This window comes from Xenopus tropicalis, chromosome 8 (assembly GCF_000004195.4).
Source record: "Xenopus tropicalis strain Nigerian chromosome 8, UCB_Xtro_10.0, whole genome shotgun sequence".
Classification (NCBI taxonomy): domain Eukaryota; kingdom Metazoa; phylum Chordata; class Amphibia; order Anura; family Pipidae; genus Xenopus; species Xenopus tropicalis.
The window spans coordinates 131868492-131896271 of NC_030684.2; the positions used below are offsets into that span (position 1 = coordinate 131868492).

Genomic DNA, 27780 nt, shown 5'->3' on the forward strand with positions numbered 1-27780 from the left:
TTCTGGGGTTATAGTTTTCCTTTAAAGGGGTTATTCAATTTTAAAATAACTTTAATTTTGGTATGTTTAAACAAATCAGCTGTTTAAAAAACGTATAAGGTGCAATTCCACATATCACCATCAGTGGCACTGTAGGGTTATGCTTAAGTCAAAAATCCTTGCTCTTTAGAGCTGTCCAATATTTTCTACCCATAACAATACTTTATACAAAAAAAAATCATGCAGCTTAAAACAAGGATGTTGAATGGTGGTGATTTATATGCATTTATAGAGGTGTACAGCCCTTTGTGTGTCATATAAACATATTTTCCTTTGTAATAGCCTTATAAATCATAATTCCATTTGGACTAATAAAAAGCATGAGAGGCAGTATAGGAAGTTACCTGTAGACTCGTTACTCTCACAAGGCTGACGCTGGTGCCCAGGAGACCTTCGTTCAGCCGCTCCGTCACTAGCCGATGACAGGCTACTCAACCTACCAAACAGGAAAATAATGGTTATCACCATGGAAACTACACGGTGTCATCAAAAACCTCATGGGAAAATTCAGTATTTTTGTGCATCTAGTAACCCTTCAATCATAAATAGATGGCGTTGTTGCAGCAGTGTATAGGGGAAAACTCTACAGCCGGGGCAATCAACGTGCCTCGCATTCTTATATAAACATCAATATATCATAATTAATAGGCTGTAATTTCTATTTTAGTGGCAACTATAAAAAGCTTGAGATATGAACAACAATAAAACACACTGATATCGACAGGTTCACATGAACATTGCCTCTGAATTCAGTATTACTTGTATCATGGGATACTTATTCAAGCTAATTAGAATTGATGCAAATATTCGATCGGCACAGCTTCCGCGAGAAATTCATATATAAAAATTCTTATCAATATGGCATATTTTCCAGCACTTAAATGTATTGGAATTTTGATAGCTACAAGGTGATTACGACCTTGGCATAAAAGATCAATTTTGAAAATACTCGATTCCACAAATTGAAAGGAAGCCATGTTACCCATAAGAACCATTTCCCCACCCCCTTAGGTTCACAGTGTAAGGCAATCCCTCCCTCACATTGTTCCACTGAAGTCCCTCTGCTTTCCAAAAATTGAATGGAAGCCATGTTACCCATAAGAACCATTTCCCTATCCCCTTAGGTTTACAGTGCAAGGCAGTCCCTCCGTCCCTCCTATGTTCCATTGAAGTCCCTCTGCTTTTCATAGTGGGTGGTGCACAGACTCTGTAGAAAGCAGAGGCACTTAAACTCCCACAGTCCGTCACTTTACAATGGAACAAGGTGAAAGAGGAGACACTCTATGAGCATAAGGAGTGGCTGAGGAAATATAAATCTGTAATAAAATGTATACATAGTCTATATAGTGTAAATGCACCTTTTCTATACAAGTCCAACTTAAGGAGTTCATGCCAAAAAGCAAAGTGTCCCCCAACAGTGCATTTCATAGTTTCATGTTTAAATGGTTCCCTTTTCTCTGTAATAATAAAACAGTACCTGTACTTGATCCCAACTAAGATATAATTACCCCTTATTGGGGGCAGAACAGCCCTATTGGGTTTATTTCATGGTTAAATGATTCCCTTTTCTCTGTAATAATAAAACAGTACCTGTACTTGATCCCAACTAAGATATAATTACCCCTTATTGGGGGCAGAACAGTCCTATTGGGTTTATTTAATGGTTAAATGATTCCCTTTTCTCTGTAATAATAAAACAGTACCTGTACTTGATCCCAACTAAGATATAATTACCCCTTATTGGGGGCAGAACAGCCCTATTGGGTTTATTTCATGGTTAAATGATTCCCTTTTCTCTGTAATAATAAAACAGTACCTGTACTTGATCCCAACTAAGATATAAGTACCCCTTATTGGGGCAGAACAGCCCTATTGGGTTTATTTAATGGTTAAATGATTCCCTTTTCTCTGTAATAATAAAACAGTACCTGTACTTGATCCCAACTAAGATATAATTACCCCTTATTGGGGGCAGAACAGTCCTATTGGGTTTATTTCACGTTTCAATGGTCTTTAATAGATTTAAAATATGGAGATCCAAATTACAGAAAGACCCCTGGAAAACCACAGGTACCGAGCATTTTGAATAACAGGTCGATTCAAGAAGGGCAGTGTAATTTTAAAAAGTGAGAGCTAAGTGATATTGCCACCAGTGAAGGCTGCCGTGCTTGGTCGGGCGCCTCCATAAACCTAGGGACAGCTGAGATCAGCAGGGGACGGGTTACAGCTATTTTTAAGGTGCACAATTTAAAGGGAGCAACTGATGGGCCAGACGGAGGCTGTGGGAACTGCCCAAGGAAAAATTGGGAGATGCCCAAATTAGAAAGACCATTGACATGACCTTTGTGACTGCATGGGAATGAAGCAGATGAAAGATTGGGTTCTTGGATATTTACAAGGAGCTTGTTGTCTTTTAAAGTTGAATGTGAGCCCAGAAGGATATGGTAAAAGTCTACTTCCGGTCTACACTGGGTTTGTTCTATGCTGTGGTCCTTCAGCCCAAGCTGAAACAAAAGAGCCAGATGCCATCTATATCCTTCTGCAGAGAATTATAGCTATGATGGCCACACATAGACAAATCTCGGTCAAATCAGTAGCCATTCTGGTGGTGTATAAATGCAAAAGGCACCTGGGATAGAAGGTATAGTAGGGAGAGATGGTGCCTATAGTAGCAGTGGGATAATAGCCTCTGGGAAGGGACTGGGGCTGTGGGATAGCAGGTATAGTAGGGAGAGATGGTGCCTATAGTAGCAGTGGGGGGATAATAGCCTCTGGGAAGGGACTGGGGCTGTGGGATAGCAGGTATAGTAGGGAGAGATGGTGCCTATAGTAGCAGTGGGGGGATAATAGCCTCTGGGAAGGGACTGGGGCTGTGGGATAGCAGGTATAGTAGGGAGAGATGGTGCCTATAGTAGCAGTGGGATAATAGCCTCTGGGAAGGGACTGTGGCTGTGGGATAGCAGGTATAGTAGGGAGAGATGGTGCCTATAGTAGCAGTGGGGGGATAATAGCCTCTGGGAAGGGACTGGGGCTGTGGGATAGCAGGTATAGTAGGGAGAGATGGTGCCTATAGTAGCAGTGGGGGGATAATAGCCTCTGGGAAGGGACTGGGGCTGTGGGATAGCAGGTATAGTAGGGAGAGATGGTGCCTATAGTAGCAGTGGGATAATAGCCTCTGGGAAGGGACTGGGGCTGTGGGATAGCAGGTATAGTAGGGAGAGATGGTGCCTATAGTAGCAGTGGGGGGATAATAGCCTCTGGGAAGGGACTGGGGCTGTGGGATAGCAGGTATAGTAGGGAGAGATGGTGCCTATAGTAGCAGTGGGGGGATAATAGCCTCTGGGAAGGGACTGGGGCTGTGGGATAGCAGGTATAGTAGGGAGAGATGGTGCCTATAGTAGCAGTGGGGGGATAATAGCCTCTGGGAAGGGACTGGGGCTGTGGGATAGCAGGTATAGTAGGGAGAGATGGTGCCTATAGTAGCAGTGGGGGATAATAGCCTCTGGGAAGGAACTGGGGCTGTGGGATAGCAGGTATAGTAGGGAGAGATGGTGCCTATAGTAGCAGTGGGATAATAGCCTCTGGGAAGGGACTGGGGCTGTGGGATAGCAGGTATAGTAGGGAGAGATGGTGCCTATAGTAGCAGTGGGGGATAATAGCCTCTGGGAAGGAACTGGGGCTGTGGGATAGCAGGTATAGTAGGGAGAGATGGTGCCTATAGTAGCAGTGGGGGGGATAATAGCCTCTGGGAAGGGACTGGGGCTGTGGGATAGCAGGTATAGTAGGGAGAGATGGTGCCTATAGTAGCAGTGGGGGGATAATAGCCTCTGGGAAGGGACTGGGGCTGTGGGATAGCAGGTATAGTAGGGAGAGATGGTGCCTATAGTAGCAGTGGGGGGATAATAGCCTCTGGGAAGGGACTGGGGCTGTGGGATAGCAGGTATAGTAGGGAGAGATGGTGCCTATAGTAGCAGTGGGATAATAGCCTCTGGGAAGGGACTGGGGCTGTGGGATAGCAGGTATAGTAGGTAGAGATGGTGCCTATAGTAGCAGTGGGGGATAATAGCCTCTGGGAAGGGACTGGGGCTGTGGGATAGCAGGTATAGTAGGGAGAGATGGTGCCTATAGTAGCAGTGGGGGGATAATAGCCTCTGGGAAGGGACTGGCGCTGTGGGATAGCAGGTATAGTAGGGAGAGATGGTGCCTATAGTAGCAGTGGGGGGATAATAGCCTCTGGGAAGGGACTGGGGCTGTGGGATAGCAGGTATAGTAGGGAGAGACTGCCATTTTACAGAGAGTATCTGATCTAATTATCTCAACTACTTTGAGGAAATTCCCTTCACATAACAACACAGAATGAAATGAAAGCAGACACACCTAATTTCCCCATGGATTAATTATAAAACACAGCTCTCTGTAGCATGCAAACATAACACTGCTCAGTGAGAGCTATGGCATGTGGTTCAGCAGTATTCTCAGTCTTGCCTGAGAGACAGGCTCCTAGTGTATTATCCTCATACACAAAGTCATGACGTATCAGCCCAGGGGGTGTGGCATAAAGTCAGGGGGGCGTGTCTGGAAATGCAAATGGTACTTATCATTGCAAGCCAATTACACTACTTTTTAACACAAATTCTCCGGAGAGAGACTATATAAGAGTGCAGTCTAAGGGCTCTGGCACACAGGGAGATTAGTCGCCCGCGACAAATCTCCCTTGTCACGGGCGACTAATCTCCCCCAACTGCCATCCCACCGGCGAAAATGTAAGTCGCCGGTGGGATGGCACACGCTACGCAGATCTCCTCGTGTGCCAGAGCCCTAACTGAAGGCCAGGGAAGCTTTAGGCTGATGTCCCACAGAGCAGTTTGCCCACAATAGCCCTTTGCTATCAAGGGGAACTAACCACTTTGAAATGCCTTTTCACTGGCAACAAAAGGAGCCGTCGGTGAAAAGGCCATTGCGATGCTCAGTCCTCTCAGCTCAGTTATTTCTAGGACATTTTCATTAAGCAGAGCCTACACATATGATAAGGTGGATAATTAGACCACATTATGAGAAAAGGGGTGGACAACACTGCCATAAAACTTTGCCAAAATCCGGCTACCAACATGCTGGCCTAAATTAGGCTCATCCAATTGTTAGTCCTATGGTCAACAATCTAATCTATTGAGGCCTACGGGCCCCATCAGATGAGGACTGCAACAATGCGTCAATCCCACCTTATGTGATTTTGGGGGTCCCTATAGAAGGGCCAATAAGTTGCCATCTCAGTCTTTAGTGGTATGGCCACTTAAAAGGAACAGTAACACCAAAAAATTAAAGTGCATAAAAGTAATTACAGTTTAAGTAAGTACAGCTGGTGTGTTTGCCTCAGAAACGCTACTATAGTTTATATAAATAAGCTGCTGTGTAGCCATGGGGGCAGCCATTCAAATGAGAAAAGGCACAGGTTACTTAGCAGATAACAGATACACTGTGCATTGTATACTACAGAGCTCATCTATTATCTGCTATGTAACCTGTGCCTTTTTTAAATGGCTGCCCCCGTGGCTACCCAGCAGCTTATTTATAAAACTTTAGAGCAAATCTGTAGCAAACACACCAGTTTTACCAGTGCAGGGCAATAGTGCATTATAGTTTAATGGTTTTAAAACACTTTCATTTTTTGGTGTTACTGATCCTTTTAGGGTGAAGACACACGGAACTACTAGTAGCAGCTACATCTTATGGCTACTAAAATAGACAATGCTGATCATTTACTGATAACTATCTTTACATGTGTTTTAGCAGAGGCAATTCCCAGTATTGTCTATGGAAAGGTATTTTCTGGAGTTTAGTAGCTGTGAAAAAGCAGTTGCTACTAGTAGCTCAGTGTGTCTTCAATCCTTACACTGAATGTGGTCACCAAAGCTCATGGGCCTTTATTCTAACCCATCTTTTTCTTTCCACAGAATTCCCTTATCTATTTTTCACTTCCACCTCTCTTTATGCCCATTTTTACTGTTCTTCAGAAGTGCAGAGGATCCATAAAATGTATACTATTGTGTAGTACTAAACATGAAACAGCCTCCTAAGTTTACTCATATCCTGTACAGAGAGATACCATAAAACTATGGCAGCATAGGGATTCCCCTGTACTAAGCACAATTCAGCAGGAACAGCCCCCTAAGTTTGCTCATAGCCTGTACAGAGAGATACCATAAAACTATGGCAGCATAAGGATTTCCCTGTACAAAGCACAATTCAGCAGGAACAGCCCCCTAAGTTTGCTCATAGCCTGTACAGAGAGATACCATAAAACTATGGCAGCATAAGGATTTCCCTGTACAAAGCACAATTCAGCAGGAACAGCCCCCCAAGTTTGCTCATAGCCTGTACAGAGAGATACCATAAAACTATGGCAGCATAGGGATTCCCCTGTACTAAGCACAATTCAGCAGGAACAGCCTCCTAAGTTTGCTCATAGCCTGTTCAAAGAGATACCATAAAACTACGGCAGCATATGGATTCCCCTGTACTAAGCACAATTCAGCAGGAACAGCCCCCTAAGTTTGCTCATAGCCTGTACAGAGAGATACCATAAAACTATGGCAGCATAGGGATTCCCCTGTACTAAGCACAATTCAGCAGGAACAGCCCCCTAAGTTTGCTCATTTCCTGTACAGAGAGATACCATAAAACTATGGCAGCATAAGGATTTCCCTGTACTAAGCACAATTCAGCAGGAACAGCCCCCTAAGTTTGCTCATAGCCTGTACAGAGAGATACCATAAGACTCACTTGTGATCTGAGAACAGAACCATTTCTGTTTTTTTAAGAACCTCAGGTTGCCAGTAAGCTGTTATAGGGAGATAAATGCACCACACCTCTTAAACTAATACACCTCCTCTGAGATACCATACGGGCCTGCATCCAATATCGGGGTCCGGGAAGAAATCCAAGTACTGCAGACATGCGGTTATCAAACAAAGGTCCCTTTAATGTACAATGGCTTAATTTCATAATTATATTTTTTGTAGTCCTATCTACATAGCAGCTCTTGGGTTGCAGGTAGATCTAGACCCAGACTGTCACGCTCTGGTATTCCAGCCTGACTTTGCAATGAAAATCTCAAGGCAACGATACTGACTCCTAAGGAGAAGGACTGTGCATTTGTTGTTCATGGTTTCTATGCAGGTCTGATATCATTAGCTCTCACAATGAAAGAATAGGGCTATAGATTGAATCTAAATTGCCTGCCATAAAGTAAGGCAGGACTGCTGTTTTGCCACAAAGCAGGAAGACCGTAAAGAGTACCAAAAAATGCACCCCCCCAACCACATTTCCTATAAGTTGACACTTCATGTTCAAATGTATGTATGTATAACTTTATTTATAAAGCGCCACAATCTTACAATATACACAATTACAGTGTTATAATAAATACAATAAATAATAAATACACAGGGTAAATAAGTGCCATGTGGTATGAGACAGTAGGAAGGAGGTCCCTGCCCCGTAGAGCTTACAGTCTAAGTGTAAACCCCTTTTTTATCCGACACCCTATGCCTTTAAAGCAGAGAAATTCAAGTTTACAGTACAAGCAGAACCAGGTGAGTGGAAAATAAAAGCACAGACTGGAGCTGCATACCTTACATACCTCAGCAGAGTCAGGGCAATGCAGGAATGCCAAAGAGAAACTGTACTAAAACACGGAACAAAGTCCTACAACCTTGAAAAATCAAACTTGCACAGCAGCTACTGTAACCCTTCCGGCGCCGGCACGGCCAGCAAGAACATTACAACTCACAGATATGCTTGGGATTATTGGAACTGGAGAAAGTACTTAGGTAATTAAAGGGGAACTATCACAGGGTGATTGTACGCAAATATGTCTCACTACATTCATGTTTACATCAAATGGATTGTTTTGTAATAAAAAATAATTTTCAGTTTTGATCCTACTTTCTCTATTTGGTGCAAGTATGTAACATATGGGTGCCACCATGACACCCAGAAGTACAGAAGACTTTTCCCATGTTAGGAAGACTGTACGAGTTTAACCAATAACAGCCTCAGAACAACCGACTTGCTGAGAGCAAGCAGTAATCGCTTCACAAAAGGTAAGTCCCTTCTTCCAATACTAAGCAAGCTGCAAAGAAATATGGCCGACCAGGTCTGAACTAAACTTTTAATCAGGTCCCATTATTTCAGATACACAGAAGGACCCCAAAAATACTTGCCCTCTGGATCTATAGCCAACACATACACAATTTAACATAAGAGCTTTCTCTTTCTGGTTGACCATCCCAGTTACTCCCAAGACACAAACAGTTACAACCACAGATACACGCTAAGTGTTAATTGCCTATAATTGTGTAAGAAAGCGAAATTCCAGAGTAAATTCTGATTCAGCTTGGTCATTTCACAGGAACAGATCCACTTACTGTAGCTAAACACTGTTACAATAATGAGCTCTGCCTTACGCATATCTGCTTCTGACCCACAATCTGGTATGGTCTACTGCATGAACTCTATAATTTACAGATGCAAAGAATGAACTAGGCAGCTGGAGACACATGCAAAGACACAATCGTTGATGGTTACATCTTACCAGGTACCAAGAGGGCTGAAGATGGGGCAGCAGTGGGGAAACGCACAAGAGAAAGACAGACATGTTAGTTCACCAATGCACCAACAGAAATAAAACTCTCTCTCACGCCCCAAATCCCACCAATGACACAGATCTGCGGGAAGACAACTATGAACGTTAGCAATAAGAGCTAATTAACTGCCTATTAAACTAGTCATTGCCGATAGATAGCCTGTTAGCTCCTAAATGTTGCAATCATTCTATGAACATCCGATGGTCATGAGGGAAAAGCCCTCCTCTCCCTTTGGAGATTCTGATGAACACCACCATGTGAAGTCCTTCTGAGGACAGAAACATCAAAGATGGTCATAGCAAAAGTAAGAAAGCTCGTCAATAGGTTGACAAATAAGGGCTCAGTAGATGACCTTCTGGTCGATTGACCACAATCAAGAAGCCTTGAAAAATTAGAAGTTGTCCAGTCAGCAGGCAAACATACTTCACCAGAATTTTCCGAAACACCAAACCTGTCTACAGTGGTGGTGGCAGTGCAACAACAGTTCAAGGGCTATAAGGTGAAACGTCCTGCTCTAAAAATACTGTGGTCCATTCTCCACTAAAGATAGCCCTGCCTTTCTGGTTCTTCCAGTGGGCCAGAGGAGGATCATGGCCACTTCCTATAGCAAGATATAGTGTAGTATGTTTTGAGGAGAACCTGGATCCCACAAACTTTATAAAACCAAATGTAGAGGAACAAGAGATGAGGAATGATTGCCAACAAAAGTTACACCAAAATAACTGGGAACCAAAGCTTCTGCATAAACACATTCTACAGATATTATCTTTGTAGCTGCTATCTTTATGAATACTGTATAGAGTCCCGGCCCTTTGGCCTAGTTGAACCCTCTTTTTTGCTGGTCCTCTTTACCTTTAAAACCAAAACACAATCATAATTATAATTTGCAGTGTACTAACAATGGTATACATACATACCTTGGCAAATGAGGATGGCGTTTAGAAGTGGACCTATGACACGGGGAGAGGACAGGACGCACATGATGGGAACAGACAGCGAATTCCGAGAAGGCACGACAGGAAAAGAGAGAGAAAGACAGGCACGAATGACAAAAGACACTGTATAAAAGATAGATTCAAGCGGCTGCCCTGCAGCACTTATGTGAGCGCTCAAAGTCTAAACAAGCTGGGAAGAGAAAGAAAGAGGCGTACACCAAAAAATTCCCCTCTGCTAGTTTGTATATCTAGAGCGAGGCAGAGACAGCATGGGAAGGGAGGAGAAAATACACAACAGAGGTGAATGAAGCAAAGTCAGATACAGAGAGGAGAAATATGAGGAAATGAAAGGGAAATTGGAGGGGAAAAAGTCTGCAAAAGGTGTAAGAAATAAAGCTGAGAAAATTTAGGGCAACAATACGTCAATATTTTTATTTCAATATAGTATTTATAAATGAGTGGGATCTACTATACTGCCTTCCCTTAGCAGAGGGATTTTCTATACAGACTGAAAGAAAAGCATCCCCAGTGGCCATAAAGATAAGGAGATGTCGACTGTCAGAGGCAAGTTCTGAGCTGGCGAGAGTGCTATTGTCCTCCTGTTCAATTGCCTAATTAAAGGGGAAATTACTAAGTCACTCGTACAGGTATGAAATCCCTTATCCGGAAACCCATTATCCAGAAAGCTCCGAATTACGGAAAGCCTGTCTCCCATAGACTCCATTTTAATCAAATAAATTCAGAATTTTAAAACTGATTTCCTTTTTCTCTGTAATAATAAAACAGTATCTTGTAATTGATCCCAACTAAGATATAAATAATCCTTATTGGATGGAAAATAATCCTATTGGGTTTAATTAATGGTTTATTGATTTTTTAGTAGGCTTATGGTATGGAGATTCAAATTACGGTAAGGCCCCTTATCCGGAAAACCCTTGGTCCTGAGCATTCTGGATAATGGGTCCTATACCTGTATTACGAAGATATGTATTCTTGGAATATACCAAATCCAGTTATCCGGCTTGGGATTTGGCCAAAGAGGAAACCATAGCAATTCCCTCAAACAATTCAAAAGTCATGTGACTTTAAAGCTTTGGCCAACTAAAGTAGTGGTGCCTGGGGCAGCCAGAAATCCACAGAATCTGCAGGCTGGGTGGATTTGGGCACAATAGGTCCCAGAATAAAACACTTCCAAGGCCCAGAGAAGTGAATTTAATATAAATTTTATTTTTTTTGCTCATATTTCAGACTTATGTTTGGTGCAGGAATCAGGCTGGTTAGAGTGTCCATCCCTAAAAACATGGCATTAATGTAAATATTAGATTAGAATATGAATAGGACAATGTTGAAGAGAATGTAAAAAAAAATCATAATAAATATCTATAGCCCAGGGGTGGGCAAACTTTTTGGCTCAGGGGCCACATTGACTTACAGACGGCCCGGGACAGTGTTACGCTGTTTCCGCTCGTCAGTCCCCAGATGCCAAGTCTCACGTGATGAGACTTGCGGAGTCGGCGGGATTAAAAAGACCAACGGGCCAGACGTGGCCCGTGGGCTGTAGTTTGCCCACCCCTGATCTAGCCTGTAAATGTCAGTTTTATGGAGGGGAAATCACAGTATTTACATCAAATATAAGCCCCCTGTTTTATACAGCTGTAGGGAAGCACTGCCTCGGATAATTCCACTCCAAAAAAGTAGCTTTGAGCACATTAATGCATTGGAACTGGCTACAAACGGCCCTCACGTGGGTGGGGTAAATCTGTGTTTATCTATTAGCCAGAGGTTTAGTGGACCAATATAAAAAGTAAAATCTCCAAAACCTTCTTTCTAACTCCTGTGTTTGTACAGCAGTAGGGTGGTCTGGCTCCACACACCGACATACTGGAGTCTGGCAGTAGTCTAACCAACACCACTCTCCCCTGTGGCTACTGGCAACCTTTCAGCTCCTGCTTTTACTTCAAGCGACGGCTTTCTCCCACAAAGAACTCGGGCCAAGCCCCACCTCACAGAGTATTGATTAAAGGGAAGGATTAATGAAAATAATTTTCTGTGAGAGAAAACAGCAGAATCCTGTCAGCTGTACAACATACATATTATAATGCATTATGATTTCTGCTTCAGCACAATGCTGGGGGAGGCCATTTTTACAGCACTAACTTCCTGGTCAGGAGGTAGCAAGGTGCAAATGGCAAGGCCTCTGTAGGAATGCCTCCATTCCAACACAAACTGCTGCAACACATTCTAGTAACACAAAGATTCCCCTCAGGGCATGGAATCTTATCACCAAGGCGACACAGGAGGAGTTCATGCTGAAGCTAGAGCATTCTGGGTGATTCTTCCTCGTACCATAGCACCACTTAAGGTCCCCATACACGGGCCAATTATAGCTGCCAATATCGGCAGCTTATCGGCCCGTGTAGGGGCAGAACCGAGGGGCCTGGCCGACCGATATCTGGCCTGAAATTGGCCAGATATCAAATCGGCCAGGTTAGAAAATCCAGTCGGATCGGGGACCGCATCGGCTCGTTGATGGGGTCCCTGAACTGACTGCCCCATTGCTGCCCACATGATCCAATCGTTTGGCCCCAGGGCCAAACGATCAAATTATTTTTTGTTCTACCTAAACGCTCCCCGATATTGCCCACCCATAGGTGGGGATATCAGGTGCAGATCTGCTTGCTTGGCGATCTCGCCAAGCGAGTGGATCTCCGCGTGTATGGGGACCTTAAGCCTGCTCCATTATTAGAGATATGTTCTTAGCACCGACAAAAAATGAAATAACTCTTAAAAGGATGTCATCAACACAAAAGTCATATAAACGGTAACTAACTCCCTATAAACAAATACCAATACAGAAAGAGACCATACACACAGGTACTAAAAACAAATAAGCAGGACCAGTTGCTCACACACCGTTCTGCACGGGACCAGAAATGCTTAAATGTATTAGGGTGAAGACACACAGAGCTACTAGTAGCAGCTACTTGTAACGGCTACTAAAATAGACAATGCTGATCATTTAGTGATAATTGTCTCTAAGTGTGTTTTAGCAGAGAAAATTCTCAGTATTGTCTATGGCAGGGGATTTTCAAGGGGTTTAGTAACTGTGACAAGTAGCTGCTACTGAGTAGCTCAATGTGACTTCACCCTTATGGGGAGAACCTTTACTTTTAGATTGTTGGGATTGGGGAGGAGGGAGGGAGGCTTGTGGCTACAAATCCCAATGGGGGATAGTGTGCCTTTAAAATAGCAAACTATATCAGCATAACTTATTGCTCACAATAATATTGCTTTCAATAATCCACATTTATATTAGTGTAAGCTGCCATATTGCTTTCAGATGCATTATCACACACACACCATAGAAAAATAAATGCTTATGTATGTTTCGGATGTGCTGCTATTTTGACCTCCACTGAGAATACATTAAAATGGTGGTTCACCTTTAAGCTAACTATTTTTATGTTATAGAATGACCTATTCTAAGGAACTTTTCAACTGGTCTTCATTATTTATTTGTTATAGTTTTTTAATTATTTGCCTTCTTCTTCCAACTCTTTGCAGTTTTTAAATGGGAGGTCACTGACCCCAGCAGCCAAAAAACTATTTGCTCTCTGAGGCTACAATTTTATTGTTACTTTTTGCAACTTTCTTTTCTATTCAGGCCCTCTCATCCAAACCACTCCCTGGTTGCTAAGGTAACTTGGACCATAGCAACCAATGCATAAAACATGAAGAATATTCCATATAGACTAGACAAACCAGGCACAATAGTCAAAATAAAAAAAAATTTAAATACAGTATATGCTTTGCTGCCATGAAGCACTGGGTTTCTAGGTTCAGTTCAAGCCAGCATCAGTTTATACGTCCTTGCATTTGCCAGCAGGCTGAGGGGTAAATATATATATATATATATATATATATATATATATATATATATATATATATATGTGACAGAAATTACATCACTAAGCTCCAATTATAAGGATATAATTTAAAGTTTGGTCCCGTAGGGAAATAACCAAACTGTATATTATTTATATATATTTAGTTACGTAGTTATACATGCAAAGATAAGCATGATATAACGACTCCAGGCAATTGCTGACCTGATCTGAATCGAACCCAAGACTGAGAGGCAGCGCCGCTAACCACTCCAGAGTAATTGTGAAACATATAATGCCCTTGAAACGTAATCCCTTTTGAAAGTGAAATCTAGACAAAGCTATTAAGGGATACAGTATGGGATCATAGAATCTTAAGTATTCCAAAGAACAGTGTCGGGGCAAATCCTCCCACAAGAGCAGCAATTAAGGCAGGCAAAGAATTGCCCGGGGGGCACGAGCTGCTTACAAGGCTGTCGCTATACAATATGGACATAATTTACAGGAGAATATAATTAGGGATGCGCCGAATCCAGGATTCAGTTCGGGATTCGATCTTTTTCAGCAGAATTCGGATTTGCCGAAATCCATGCTCCTGGCCAAATGAATCTGAATCGAAAAATCACGTGACTTTTTGTCTTTAACCCTTATGTATCTTATTACAAATGGAAACTAGGATTCTGATTCGGTTCGGTATTCGGCTGAATCCTTTACAAAGGATTCGGGGTTCAGCCGAATCCAAAAATAGTGGATTCAGTGCATCCCTAAATTTAATATATTATTATATATAATATATAGTATATATTTTCTGAAAAATCTGGTCACTAGAGGGAGCTGTTTATTTAGAGTCATCGTGGAAGGCAAATTATTAGGAAAACTGTGGCATCTCCCACTTCATACCATAAAACCTAGATACAGACACAAGGTGCAGATTATGTTTGATTATTAAAAAAAAAAAAAAAAAATTTAAAGGGAAAGTACACCTTACAAACAAAAAGTCTATTCAATGATGATTATCACATCTGAAAACTCTGTACACATCAACATTCAGCACCAATTGCAGGGAGATATAGACAGTAATAAGGGTAATAAAGGTAATTTTGAATATTTTCCACTGCGGTCAGGTAATCGCCTGCGCTCTCTGAGGATTCTATTAAAGTCATTAGCTCAGCTGGCTTTTCTGCTAGATACAGCTATTATGGAGAGTGGGACGTGGGGGGGGGGCACTTAAACAGAAGACGCCCAGAAGCTGTGGTACTTCAGAGCATCACATGTGCAATTAACCCTTTCTAGTTGGAAATAATTGTAGAATGCTTGCAGCAGCAAAGGCTTCTGGGAAAGTAGAGCAGAAAGGTGTATCAATATTACACCTCCTGCTGGATGCACTTATATCAATAATATCAAGGATTGGCCGATCAATTGTCTGTGACTAATGGACAAGATAAATCTGAATTATAATATAAAGAGGAATGAACGTTAGTAAAGAGGAGTTTATTGATATATTTATATAGTGCGTGATCTGGTAACAGGTAAACAGGTGGAAGGGAGATATATTTCCCCTAGGTTCATCTCCTACTCCCTCATGTATAGTGGTGCTGAGTGTGTTAATTCCCCAAAGGAATCACACCTGGGGAATAATTAGCAGGCTAGATAGGCCTGCAGTCAGAGAGTGAGGTGCTGGAGCTGAGACTGTGGATTGAATTTGCTGTGTGAGGGTCTGTGCCTGCCTGAAGCAGCTTGGAGCATTTTCTCCCAAAGAGAAGGACTCTCACAAGGTACTGTGACTCTGGGGAGTTGTGTCTTTGGTTTAGCCGGCAATCCCAGTAGGGGACCGGTAATAGAGAGGGAAGCACCCTGTGTATTAGTCAGAGCCCAAGTGTGGCAAGGGTTTTGTTTACTTTTGTTTTACTTATGCTTCTGCTGGATACCAGAGTCAGTCACTGTACACAATAAAATGGACTGTATTCACCTAAAGGACTGTCTGTATGTCTGATCTCGCTTACAAGTGCCATCTTTAGTTGTGACGGGACCGGTGACAAAACCTTTGCAGGGCCACATTATCTGTATAAAAGTAATACTGCTTCACCTATGGTTTCATATGGGCCCACTGGGCCAGACTGCCACTTAGACCCCACTAATAAACTCTAATGCCAACATCTTGCCTTACTATACCTACGGACCCACTGCTATTCTGTAGGACCCCCATTGTGTTTGGGGTCAAGGACATTTACCCCTATATACAATCCCACCATACACCATAAAAATGTCTGGCTGCTGACAACCAATAATGATAGTATTGCAGATATGTGAATAAAATGAATACCAGTAATGATTCAGCCTTTCAAAGCTTCCCACGGGAGTCTGGGATCTTGTTAGGCCATGTTTGTGTGCCAGTGACCCTGCACATGCTCAGTGTACGGCTCTTGAAAGTCTAGGGGGGCATCAAGCTTGTATTGTTAATGTTATAGCATATGGTGAGTGGGTCCCTAAGCTCAGATAACTGACAGCAGCCCAGATCTTGTTGTGTGAATCAGCAGAAAGAAGATGGGGGGCTACTGGGGGCATTGGGTTGGAATAGAACCTCAAAGCTTAACAGTTCTAGCCAAATTCATTGTTGAAGCGCGATCCCTTTAAAATAAGGATTACCAGGGCTGCACGGAACCCACAGAAAAAGACAATTAGTAAATACGATATGACGTCTCCCAGCAGTTAGGGGAAAAGTCTGCCAAATCCGCAGCCACATTCTCCCCCGTTGGTGTGTTTATTCTGCTTAATTAACCTTGCAGCCTAATACACACAAATATGCAAAAAATGTGCTGGCGCATTTAGACAAATGATTTACTGGACTAATATAGAAATCAGGGCCCAGTAACCGTTTATTGACAATTATACAGCAAGGCGCGCCCAGTACGGGTGGAGGCAGCCGGGGACAGGGGGTTAAGGTGGTATGTATGTTTGCTCTCCCTATATACATGCATGTTAAACAGGGTCTCACTTGGCCATGTCACAAAGGCAAACCCCCCCCCCTGCATCAACATTGCTACCTAGGCAACTGTCCATTCAACCCGTCTGACCCCCCCCACCAGCCCCTGACTGTGACTCAGGAGAGCAGGAATTATGTTTGGATTCCCGAAAATTAGGGTTTCCCAGCAGTCAGCTTGCTTTGTGCTGGGCTCACTGAACATAAAGGGAAACTGTCATGAGCGATCGAGGTCACATTGCCGCTCGCCCCAGAAATCAAACAGGCTCGCTAAACAGTATAGTTTCCCGGTATCCCACCGGCCCAGTCAATACCTGTGAAGGTACATGGGAAACAGACCCAAGCGTGAAAAACACCAAGCGCTCCGGTTTCACTTAAAAGCAGGTTTTTATTGTTGTTCCATTAAAAGATTAAACGCCTAACGTGTTTCGTGCGCTTGCGCACTTACTCATGGGAAACAGCTCAAAAAGGGTTTCTCTTCTGGTGTATTTCAACCAGTGGAGAAATAGGCTGTGCAGAGTAAATGTGCAATTTTGGGCCTATCACAATCAACCACAGGGTTTTTTAATGTAAAATATAACCACACAGAATACTCTATGAGCACAATAATAAAGGTATATCCTATAAAGATGCCAAAATCCGCGCACCAATCACCAATTACAAAATGTAAGTAATTAATACAGGTATGGGATCCATTATCCGGAAACCCATTATCCAGAAAGTTCAGAATTACGGAAAGGCCATGTCCCATAGACTCCATTATAAGAAAATAATTCTAATTTTTAAAAATGATTCCTTTATCTCTGTAATAATAAAACAGTACTTGGCCCCAACTAAGATATAATTAATCCAATATTGGATTTAAATGATGTTTAAATTATTTTTTAGTAGACATAAGGTATGGAGATCCAAATTACGGAAAGATCCCTTATCCGAAAAACCCTGTGTCCCAAGCATTCTGGATAACGGGTCCCGTACCTGTACCCAATCCCCCAATTATAACTGATTTATACCTGAACAGGGACCCACAACCCACATTTTTTTTACCCACTTCAACCTGCTACCCGACAAGCAACTACCTTATCTGCAACGTAATTCCCACCCCACTGACCACCATTAAACAGGAAGTGCTGATGCCATGAACCGGAAGTGACATCATAGGGAGTGGGCAGGGAAAAAAACAGTAAAAAAACACGTTAAAAGGAGTACAATATAGATAATATAAGATATAAATATAGATAACCTGACCCCCATCTATACCCACATCCTAAATCCTACCTCATATGTATAATATGTGTACAATAAGCTATAGCTGTATCTGGTACGGTCTACTATATAATATAGTAGCTCCTTATCATATGTATACATAAATACACAAAGAAGGCATGTTCTGGTTGGAAATAACACAATCCCCTCATAATGTTTATATTATTATATTCACCTGCCTATAAACAAGGTATCTATCCCTTTAAAAAGCCCGCAGATTGATGCCAGCTTGGATGCATCGATGGTAGGACTCCGGCTGCAGTCAGACAGATAGGAACACACGGAGGACATGACTCATTTGGGGGGATTGAAAGATTTGCTGAATGTTTCATTTCCCTAATACAATCCAGTTGGGCTCCTCAGCGAGGGGCCCCGTGCCAAGACTGAAATAATGCCTGAACGTTTAAGGAAACCCAAGAAAAATAAAATGAGTGAAAAGTTTCCAAGACCCCAAACCCCTACAGAGGCTTTGGAGCGGCCATAATTACAGGGGAACGGAGCAGAGAGGGAGCGAGTGGGTAGTGCGGGCCTGTTCCATAAGATCAGCACACATATGTCTAACCAAAGAACATTTAAAAAACAAAATGTGCCCACGGCAAGGTTCAGCTTTCAGTTTTGTACCTTATAAAACAACCCCTAACTTACATTAATGTTTTCATTTTAATTTGAACTGTTTAAATGTTGTTTTAGCTTTCGTGAAATTAGCAGTTTAACACTGCTAATATCATGTGTCTCCTGCGGTGCTATTGGGTTAAGACACTGATGCAGGAAGCAAGGGTCGCTGCTGCTGCTACTGCACACCATGATATTAGCAGTGAAAAAGTAATTTTAACTTTTAGTATGTTATAGAATGGCCTATTCTCAGCAAACTTTTTTAGTTGCCCTTTATTTTGTATTTGGAATTATTTGCCTTTCTCCTCAGACTCTTTCCAGGTCTCAAATGGGGGTCGCTGACCCCAGCAGCAAAACTATTGCTCTATGAGGCTTCAAAATTTGTTATTTATATTTTTTAATACTTATCTTTCAATTTAGGCCCTCCTCTATTTATATCCCTGTCTCTTATTTAAACCGCTGCCTGGTTGCTAGGTTAAATTGGACCCTAGCTGCAAGATGGCAGCTGAAATTCCAAACTGGAGAGGTGCTGAACAAAAAGCTAAATAATTTAAAAACTGCACATAATAAAAAATAAAGACAAATTGAAAATTGTCTCGGAATAGTACTATCTACATCATGCTCAAGATTAATTTAAAGGGGAACAACACACCTTAATAAAGTAATGCATATTTTTTTTAATAAAACTGCTCAAAAGAAGATAAAATACCTGGAAGTCACATCACTGGTGTCAATCAATATATCCGTGTGTATGGGCTGAATTTCCACATTTATCTGCCCTCGCCTTCTCATCTATCTGTGTCACAATCACAAGTTCATACAGTTAATCAGATGACTCTTTCTTTCTAATAAACCAGATGTGAGGATGAAAAATATCTAAACATTCCCGAAAGTACAGCTGTCGAGAGTTATATACACCAAGCATGGCTGTTATATAAACAGTTATTATATATGGTGCCCTTTTGTATAAAGGCTGCACGCTAAGCTTTATGGGCCATAGAATAAGTCCTTGGAGTGATACACACACACACATACACGTTCTTCACAGCTTGTATACACTACCAGTTGTACAGCAGCTCTGTGCTATGTTAAGTTCTGACTATCAACTCTTGTTTTAGATATTCTAGCCTGATAGCAAACTAGGAAGAGATATTGTGAGAACGTACAGCCCAAACAGGGGTGGCTAATAGTTGGCCTCGGTAACTATTAAGGGTTGGGAGGGGAGAAGCAGACAGCAGAATTTCCCCTGAGGCCTGGATATAAATCTTATAGGAAGATCACAAATACTGAATTTCATTTGTAATGCTATTATGGGGTAAGCAAGGAATACATTTAGGGTGAAGACACATGGAGCTACTTAATAGCAGCTACTTTTTCATGGCTACTGAACTCCAGAAAATCCCCTGCTATAGACAATTATCAGTAAATAATCAGCATTGTCTATTTCTGTAGCTGTGAGAAGTAGCTGCTACTAGTAGCTCTGCTGTGGGCGACTAATCTCCCCGAAATGCCATCCCATCGGCTGGAATGTAAATCGCCGGTGGGATGCCATACGTGGCATGATGATTTGCCAAGATCGCCGAAGTTGCCATGAGAGGAAACTTCGGCGATTTTGGTGCCGCGTATGCCATCCCACCTACGATTTACATTCTAGCCGGTGGGATGGCATTTCGGGGAGATTAGTCGCCCGCGACAAGGAAGATTTGTCACACAGCGACTAATCTCACCGTCTGTCACAGCCCTTAAGCTAACTTTTAGTATGTTATAGAATGACCAATTCTAAGCAACTTTTTAATTGGTCCTCATTTATTTATCCAAATAACTGCTGCAACTCCAGACTGGAGAACTCCTGGACCAAAAACAAAATAACTAAAAAAAAACTACAAATAATAAAAAGAAATGAAGACCAATTGCAAATTGTCTCAGAATATTACTCTCTACATCATATTAAAAGTTAACTCTAAGCTGAACAAGCCCTTAAAATGAAACACTCTCTTGTGTAATGGTTCCAGCAACACTAGGTGGCACAGCTACATGAACACAGCATGCAGAAGCCATGAATGGATACACGGGTATTGGATCTGTTATCCAGAATGCTTGGGACCTGGGGTTTTCCAGATAAGGGATCTTTCCATAATTTGCATCTCCATACCTGAATTCTACTAAAAAGATCTTTTAAACATTGATTAAACCCAATATGATTGATTTGCCTCCAGTAAGGGGTAATTATATCTTAGTTGGGATCAAGTACAGGTACTGTTTTATTATTACAGAGAAAAGGGAATCATTTAACCATTAAATAAACCCAATAGGGCTGTTCTGCCCCCAATAAGGGGTAATTATATCTTAGTTGGGATCAAGTACAGGTACTGTTTTATTATTACAGAGAAAAGGGAATCATTTAACCATGAAATAGACCCAATAGGGCTGTTCTGCCCCCAATAAGGGGTAATTATATCTTAGTTGGGATCAAGTACAGGTACTGTTTTATTATTACAGAGAAAAGGGAATCATTTAACCATTAAATAAACCCAGTAGGGCTGTTCTGCCCCCAATAAGGGGTAATTATATCTTAGTTGGGATCAAGTACAGGTAGTGTTTTATTACTACAGAGAAAAAAATGAATTTGAATTTTTTGTTCAAAATGGCATTTATGGGAGATGGCCTTCCCGTAATTTGGACCTTTCAAGATAACGGATCCCTTATCTCTACTACTGAATTAAAGCATTGCCAGCGCCCTAGATACCCTATGGGCTTCTGCAGTTTACCGATGAACTGCACCAATCAACTATTGGCAGTAACTTCCTATTTTGGAAAAGGAGCAACTTGGGCCCTATGTGGCACTGCATTGGCATGGATGTGTCTGTAAATGTAAGGAGTTTCTGCCTGATGGCAGCAGCAGTTAAAACGACCATTGGAACATGTCTTACCTATAGGAATCCGCCAACCCCCGCCTACCCCCCAAGGAGCTGAAAACACCACTGCGGTGTTACCTCCAAGCATAAAACTCACAACTACGTGACACAGAAGGGGCAGCACTCCCAGATGGTCACTTCCAAACAAGGGCACACAATCCTCAAACACAAGAGCCAATAAAGGGCAGATGAAATAACCAGGTGCTGAGCTAAACTCACTTTTTTCTAAACATTTGGCCCAAAATCCTACTAGATCCTTGGGGATTACTAATAAATCCAGACAACACACGGCACATCCCAATACAGCTTTAACAAAAAAGGCAAAAAATGGCAATTTAGAGTAAATGTGCACAAAGTGCTCCCCTGAGCAATTACCCATTTTGTTGCAATTGTTTTATTTGTTATGCCAATAGGGGAGCTGTAAAAGCCTCCCTCTTTCTCTGACAGTTTAGCTGCCTAGTATGGTGCCATAGCAGCAGTATTGGTCTCTACCACTCCCCTCAGCAGCCCCTATGCTAGCATGTAACAAGCTTCCTTATCTCCCATAGACCTCCAGTTGTGTTATTTGTTGTCTGCCATGGAAGTGTGAAGATTATTATTATTATTAACATTTATTTATAAAGCACTAATAACAACCAATACAAAATTCACCTAAATAATTAAATAAATTTATAATGACAATAAGGGCTCTAATTAGATCAAAGGATCCGTACCAAATAAACTGATGAGGTCCGGGTGTAGACACCCCGGACGTGGCGCAAATGTAGAAATTCAAGAAGCCCAAAATCATAAAGTTAAATGCAAAGTCATAAAACGCTCACCAGAGTCCAAAAGTGGTCCGGGTGCTCGGGGCCCCAAACCCGTAGCTGGAAGAAAAATCTATGCATAAAACAAAGGAACTCCAAACATCTCCGGACAGCGAAGTATTGCTAAAAACAGGTCTTTATTGTTCCACCTAAAACTGGACGCCTGACGCGTTTCGTGCGCGCACGCACTTACTCATATGAGTAAGTGCGTGCACGCACGAAACGCGTCAGGCGTCCAGTTTTAGATGGAACAATAAAGACCTGTTTTTAGCAATAATTCGCTGTCCGGAGATGTTTGGAGTTCCTTTGTTTTATGCATTTATTTATAAAGTGCCAACATATTCCGTAGCGTTGTACAATAAGTAAGATCTGAAATTAAGTACCCCCTCGTGTTTTTTTTTTTTTTTTATGTTGCACACTGATTTGGTTCACTTTGGGGTGCCCAACAAATTGGCACCCCACAGTGTTTTACATTTCGCTCTGTCAATGGCTGCCTTTGGATGGGATGACAAAGGTTCTGCCTATGGTGGTAACAGACTGGCATCACCTGGAAAGGAGCGTTACCAATTTTCAATGGAAAGCAGTGCCGGACAACTAAGGATGTTTTTACTATCTGTTATAGGAATCTCCAGCCTGTGGCCCTCCAGATATATTAATACTACAACTCCCAGAACCCCTTGCCACAAGTTGGACACACCAGGTCTAGTTTAAATATAAAAAACAAACAGACATGAAGTGATGTCACAACACAGGGAAAGGAGTCAGAAGCCGCTTGGGCTCGGGATAACATCGTGTAATCACATGCTCATGGTGGCTGCGCTCAGCCAAGAATAAAACCGATACGCAGCATTAAGCACTGCTCGCTGTTAATGAATACTTAAGCAGGGCGCAGGCTCTTATAAAGAAAGGGACTTATTATTAAATGATGAGACTAATTAATAATTTACAGCAGCAATTACAGCTGTACAAATGCTCCCTTTGCTTCTTACAACACAGAACAAGGAGGCAGGGCCACGGTTTGTAAATGGCAAGTACGTATGAAAAGTAAGAGAGACAGGATGGAGAGCCAGGAACAACTCGGCTTGGCACTAACTCAACACTCTCTTTAATAGGAAAAATACACTGTAAAGTTGTGATTCTCTCAACTGTATGTCCACCAAGCATACTCCCTTCCCTTATTCCAGAACGAGGGTACAGCCTAGTGTGTGCCCAGAACATTCCATCTCCGTATATTTGTATTTATGCACATCAGTGGGAGTGGTCATTTTGTTTTTCTTCAGTAGTGCAGTATGGGTAAATATATTTTCAGGGCCACGCTTATCAATTGCTGGATCTATTTTGGTGGGAACCCCTAGACTGAGTGTTACTGTCTTTCCTACTATTCTGTTGGCTTCCGCTGTAACGCTGCCTGTCAACCTCTAACCCTTATTCCACTGGGCTCAAGCATTTTGTGGCACACTGTGCCCCCCCCCCATACATTCCTTGGCACACTGTGGCCCCCCAAACATTCCAAGGCACATTGACACCCCCCATCAGGCCTGGTCCTAGCATCCTATGCGCTTCATAGCACATTGCGGCCCAAATACATTTTGTCACATACTGTAGCCCTCAGAAACAGTGACAAGCCCCCCCACTCCTGAACCCCCACATAGACTTTATCATCAGTGATCCTTCAGGTCTCTCATCTCCAAGTCTCTATGGGTACGATTTATGTACTGCAGTCTCATCTCACAAGACAGTGTCCAATAAGTGCAATCAGCCTAAGCATATCTACTGAGAGTGGAGAAAATGCAAAACGTGACATCAATCTAACTCTACAGGCAACAACAACTGCTCCCAGTTACCAACGGGAGGACATTTTCCTGTCAGACATGACTATAATTGGGCTTGTCTGAAAATGCATGAAAGAAAATGTAACATTAAGCAACTTTCCAGTGTACATTTACCTCAAAAATGTCAATTGTTTTAGCGTTATTTATAAATGTAATTGCTACTGGAAGCAGAATCTCTCTGAATTACATTTTCTCTCATTTGCCATTACTCACAGGGCAATGACAAACTTTTATAAATGATAATTTACTCTGCAGCAATTTTTACATAAATATTTGGCGCCGTTGCCACAGCTTCATAAGTATGTATGTACTGGTATTAGTACGTAACTGGACAATTTATTTTATCTGCTGTTGGTATATATGGTTTATGTATGTGAGTGGATAGATAGGTCAGTGTGGGTCTGTATGTGAGTGGATAGATAGGTCAGTGTGGGTCTGTATGTGAGTGGATAGATAGGTCAGTGTGGGTCTGTATGTGAGTGGATAGATAGGTCAGTGTGGGTCTGTATGTGAGTGGATAGATAGGTCAGTGTGGGTCTGTATGTGAGTGGATAGATAGGTCAGTGTGGGTCTGTATGTGAGTGGATAGATAGGTCAGTGTGGGTCTGTATGTGAGTGGATAGATAGGTCAGTGTGGGTCTGTATGTGAGTGGATAGATAGGTCAGTGTGGGTCTGTATGTGAGTGGATAGATAGGTCAGTGTGGGTCTGTATGTGAGTGGATAGATAGGTCAGTGTGGGTCTGTATGTGAGTGGATAGATAGGTCAGTGTGGGTCAGTATGTGAGTGGATAGATAGGTCAGTGTGGGTCTGTATGTGAGTGTATAGATAGGTCAGTATGGGTTTGTGGGTGCTGGGTTTACTTGGAAGGGTTGAACTTGATAGACTCTGGTGTTTTTTCAAGCAATGACTGGAGAGAATCTGAAAAAAGTTAAATAACTAAAAAACCATAGAAATGAATAAATGAAGACCAAATGCAAATCGTCTCACATTATCATTGTCTACATCATGCTAAAAGTTAATCTAAAGGTGAACTACACCTTTAATCATTCTGCCAGTTCAATTATACATCTTTATGGGCAGGTTTTACAATGGGTCTAACAAAGCGCTTGCGTGCCTCTGTGGTTTTCCAACATTTTCTGTTTTTATTACAGTCATGAAGACACAAATGTTTAGCAATGAAATCCCTCTTAATTACTGCATTTGCCTCAAATGAAGCGCATTTAATTCTCAGCCTCTAAAAGCCTGTTTGTATACAAATAGGCATAAGTCCAGGTTTCTGCCAATAAATGATTATAAAAGCTTTTTTCAATGTTATTGTCTGGGTGTCAAGGATGAACGGCAACAACAGAACAGCGGTGCTCGATCCTCTGGGGAGACGGCACTCCCCCAAGCAAGGAAAAGCAAGGTACCGGCACTCCAGGAAGGGGAACGCCCCCGAAATGCTGTTTGTATTAGGACACAATAAAAACAAAGGACCTGTTTCCTATGGCATTTGCCTTGGAGTGCCGGTACCTTGGATGAACAACCCACAGCCATCCCACGGCTGATCAACAAAAAGACTGCCACAGGGTGGTGGGATATGGCTTCCATCTTTACTGGTGGCTAAACCCAAAGGGGGCGGAGCTGATGGTAATAGGGGAGTGGTCATGAGGATGTAAATTGGGGGTTTCACATCACTTAGATGCTATAGGCTGGATAATTTGCATTTTTCTTTCTTTAATAATAAAAAAAATGAACTGTACTGAATAACTAAGCCATGTTCATAGAAAAAAATCACAGTGATTTTTTTCCTTTATTGGCCGAAATTAATTTTCGGGTTACACAAGGCTAAAACAACAGACAGTTAAGACCTAACCGGGCCTGAGAAAAAAAAACTGTTTTGGTCAAAACCATACAGGTGGCAACCCTACAGTGGGAGATGTAATCTAAGAGAATAGAATGGATCATTATCATTTATTTATATAGCTCCAGCAACTTATGCAGCGCTTCACACTAAATTTAAACAAACAGGGGTCTTGAAAAGTTAAACAAACAAGGGTATACAGAGTAAGAATAGGATCAACGGGCCCTGCTCGCAAGAGCTTACAATCTACAGGCCATAGCCAAGTTACGTTAAAGGGGAAATTCAACATGCCACAGGCCTTAACATGCAGACTAATTACAGGTACCATGAGAAACCTTGTATTTTTTGTACAACAGGCATGGGATCCATTATCTGGAAACCCTTTACCAGAATGCTCCAAATTACAGAAAAGTCGTCTCCCACAGAACCCATTTTAAGCAAATAAAATGATTTTCTCTCTCTCTGTAATAATAAAACAGTAGCTTGTACTTGTTGCTCACTAAGCTGCATAAATCCATATTGGATGCAAAACAATCCTATTGGGTTGATTTAATATTTAAATAATTTTTAGCTAACTTGGATCATGAAGATCTAAATTACAGAAAGATCCCTAATGCAGAAAATCCCAGGTCTCGAGCATTCTGCATAACAGATCCCATACCTGTTTTATCTCTCTTTTAAGGGCCCTTCCTACTCAGTTACTCATCCAAACTACAGCCTGGTTGCTATGGTCTTACACCCCCCCCAGGCAAGGGACAGTATTAACAGCGGCACAGAACAAAAAAAAGGAATGTTTCAAAAATGAAACCCAGTAGATTACCTGTGATATTAACCATCCTTTTCGGAGCTGTTGGAGAATCAACCAAAGAACTGACTGGTTTGGTTACGGGCAGACCGTTTGCACAAAGCATTTCTGATCCTCTTTATGATGACAAGGGCGGCTATACCTCATATGATTAGGCAGCAGATGGCTCCGAAACCTGGGGAAAGTCTTAACCTGGAGCAAACAACGGTTCATGCAGAGGCCACAGACTGAGAGGAGACAAAGCCAAAGAAATAATAGGCAATTTATCTTTCCCCTGACCTGGGAACCTTCCCATGCACCAATGGTAACCATATTAAATATGGCATGCACAGGAAGCTGCTATATCATCCTAATGGCCACTAAACCCTGTTAAATACAAATCTGCCATATTTTATGTAAAAACCATAATCGGCAGGCATTCCTAGGTAATTCATTCGGACAGTTGTGCCGTGATGACCCAGACTAGTCATAAAATAAGAGAAGAACGTATGACACTCCTGCTGCAGTACCTTCCTGGGCTCCATAAATGCTTTATGGAATTCTGCCTTGCCCTAAAGGGTCAGTTTTGGTGTTTCTGTGCATTCATATTCATGTTGCAGTCACAAAGATGTTATGAACCTTGCCTTGGAACTGGCTAATTCTATTACTAAAGGTGGCCGAACTCTATATAATCCGATTGGATCTTTCTACCAAAATGCACACCTAAGAAGGGAATAGGACCAGTAGCAGCAAAGCCTGCATTAATGAGTCAATGTGGTCCCCAATCCGACAGGAAAAATCAAACCTGCCCTGTTAATATCTATCATAACATTTCTGCAGATCCATTAAAGGGGACCCATCACCCTAAAAAATAATTCCAAATCCTTTTCTGTCATGTTAGTTGAGCATCATAAGCTTTACTTACACTATATGAATTGTTTAATTTTTTTTTCCCTTCTGTCTTGGAATTTACAGTCACAACAAGCAGGTAAGCGCCATTTTTAAGAGGGGCCTGGATGAGTTCTTGATCAATCAGAATATCCAAGGATATTGTGATACTAATATCTACAGTTAGTATTAGTGGTTGTATTTATAGTTTATGTATGTGAGTGTATAGATTGGTAGGTGTGGGTTAGGTGTGCTGGGTTTACTTGGATGGGTTGAACTTGATGGACACTGGTCTTTTTTAACCCTATGTAACTATGTAACTATTTTGTGGACACTGTTATTAAGGCAA

General features: G+C 41.9%; 1 protein-coding gene across 8 annotated transcripts in view; it reads right to left on the minus strand.

Moving 5' to 3' along the window:
- arhgef11 (Rho guanine nucleotide exchange factor 11) overlaps positions 1-27780 on the minus strand; it is an 88966-nt gene that overhangs the window by 36806 nt on the left and 24380 nt on the right. For 5 of the 8 annotated variants that reach the window (XM_031891603.1, XM_031891601.1, XM_031891602.1 and 2 more), the window contains exons 2-4: positions 9602-9634; positions 8633-8647; positions 384-475 (exon numbers count right to left, since the gene is read on the minus strand). In XM_031891603.1, the coding sequence (XP_031747463.1) occupies positions 384-475; positions 8633-8647; positions 9602-9634 (140 nt within the window). Of the gene's footprint in view, positions 1-383; positions 476-8632; positions 8648-9601; positions 9635-19070; positions 19158-27780 lie in introns of those variants that run through there. The other 3 variants (XM_002938991.5, XM_018096630.2, XM_012969431.3) reach the window with 3 other exon arrangements.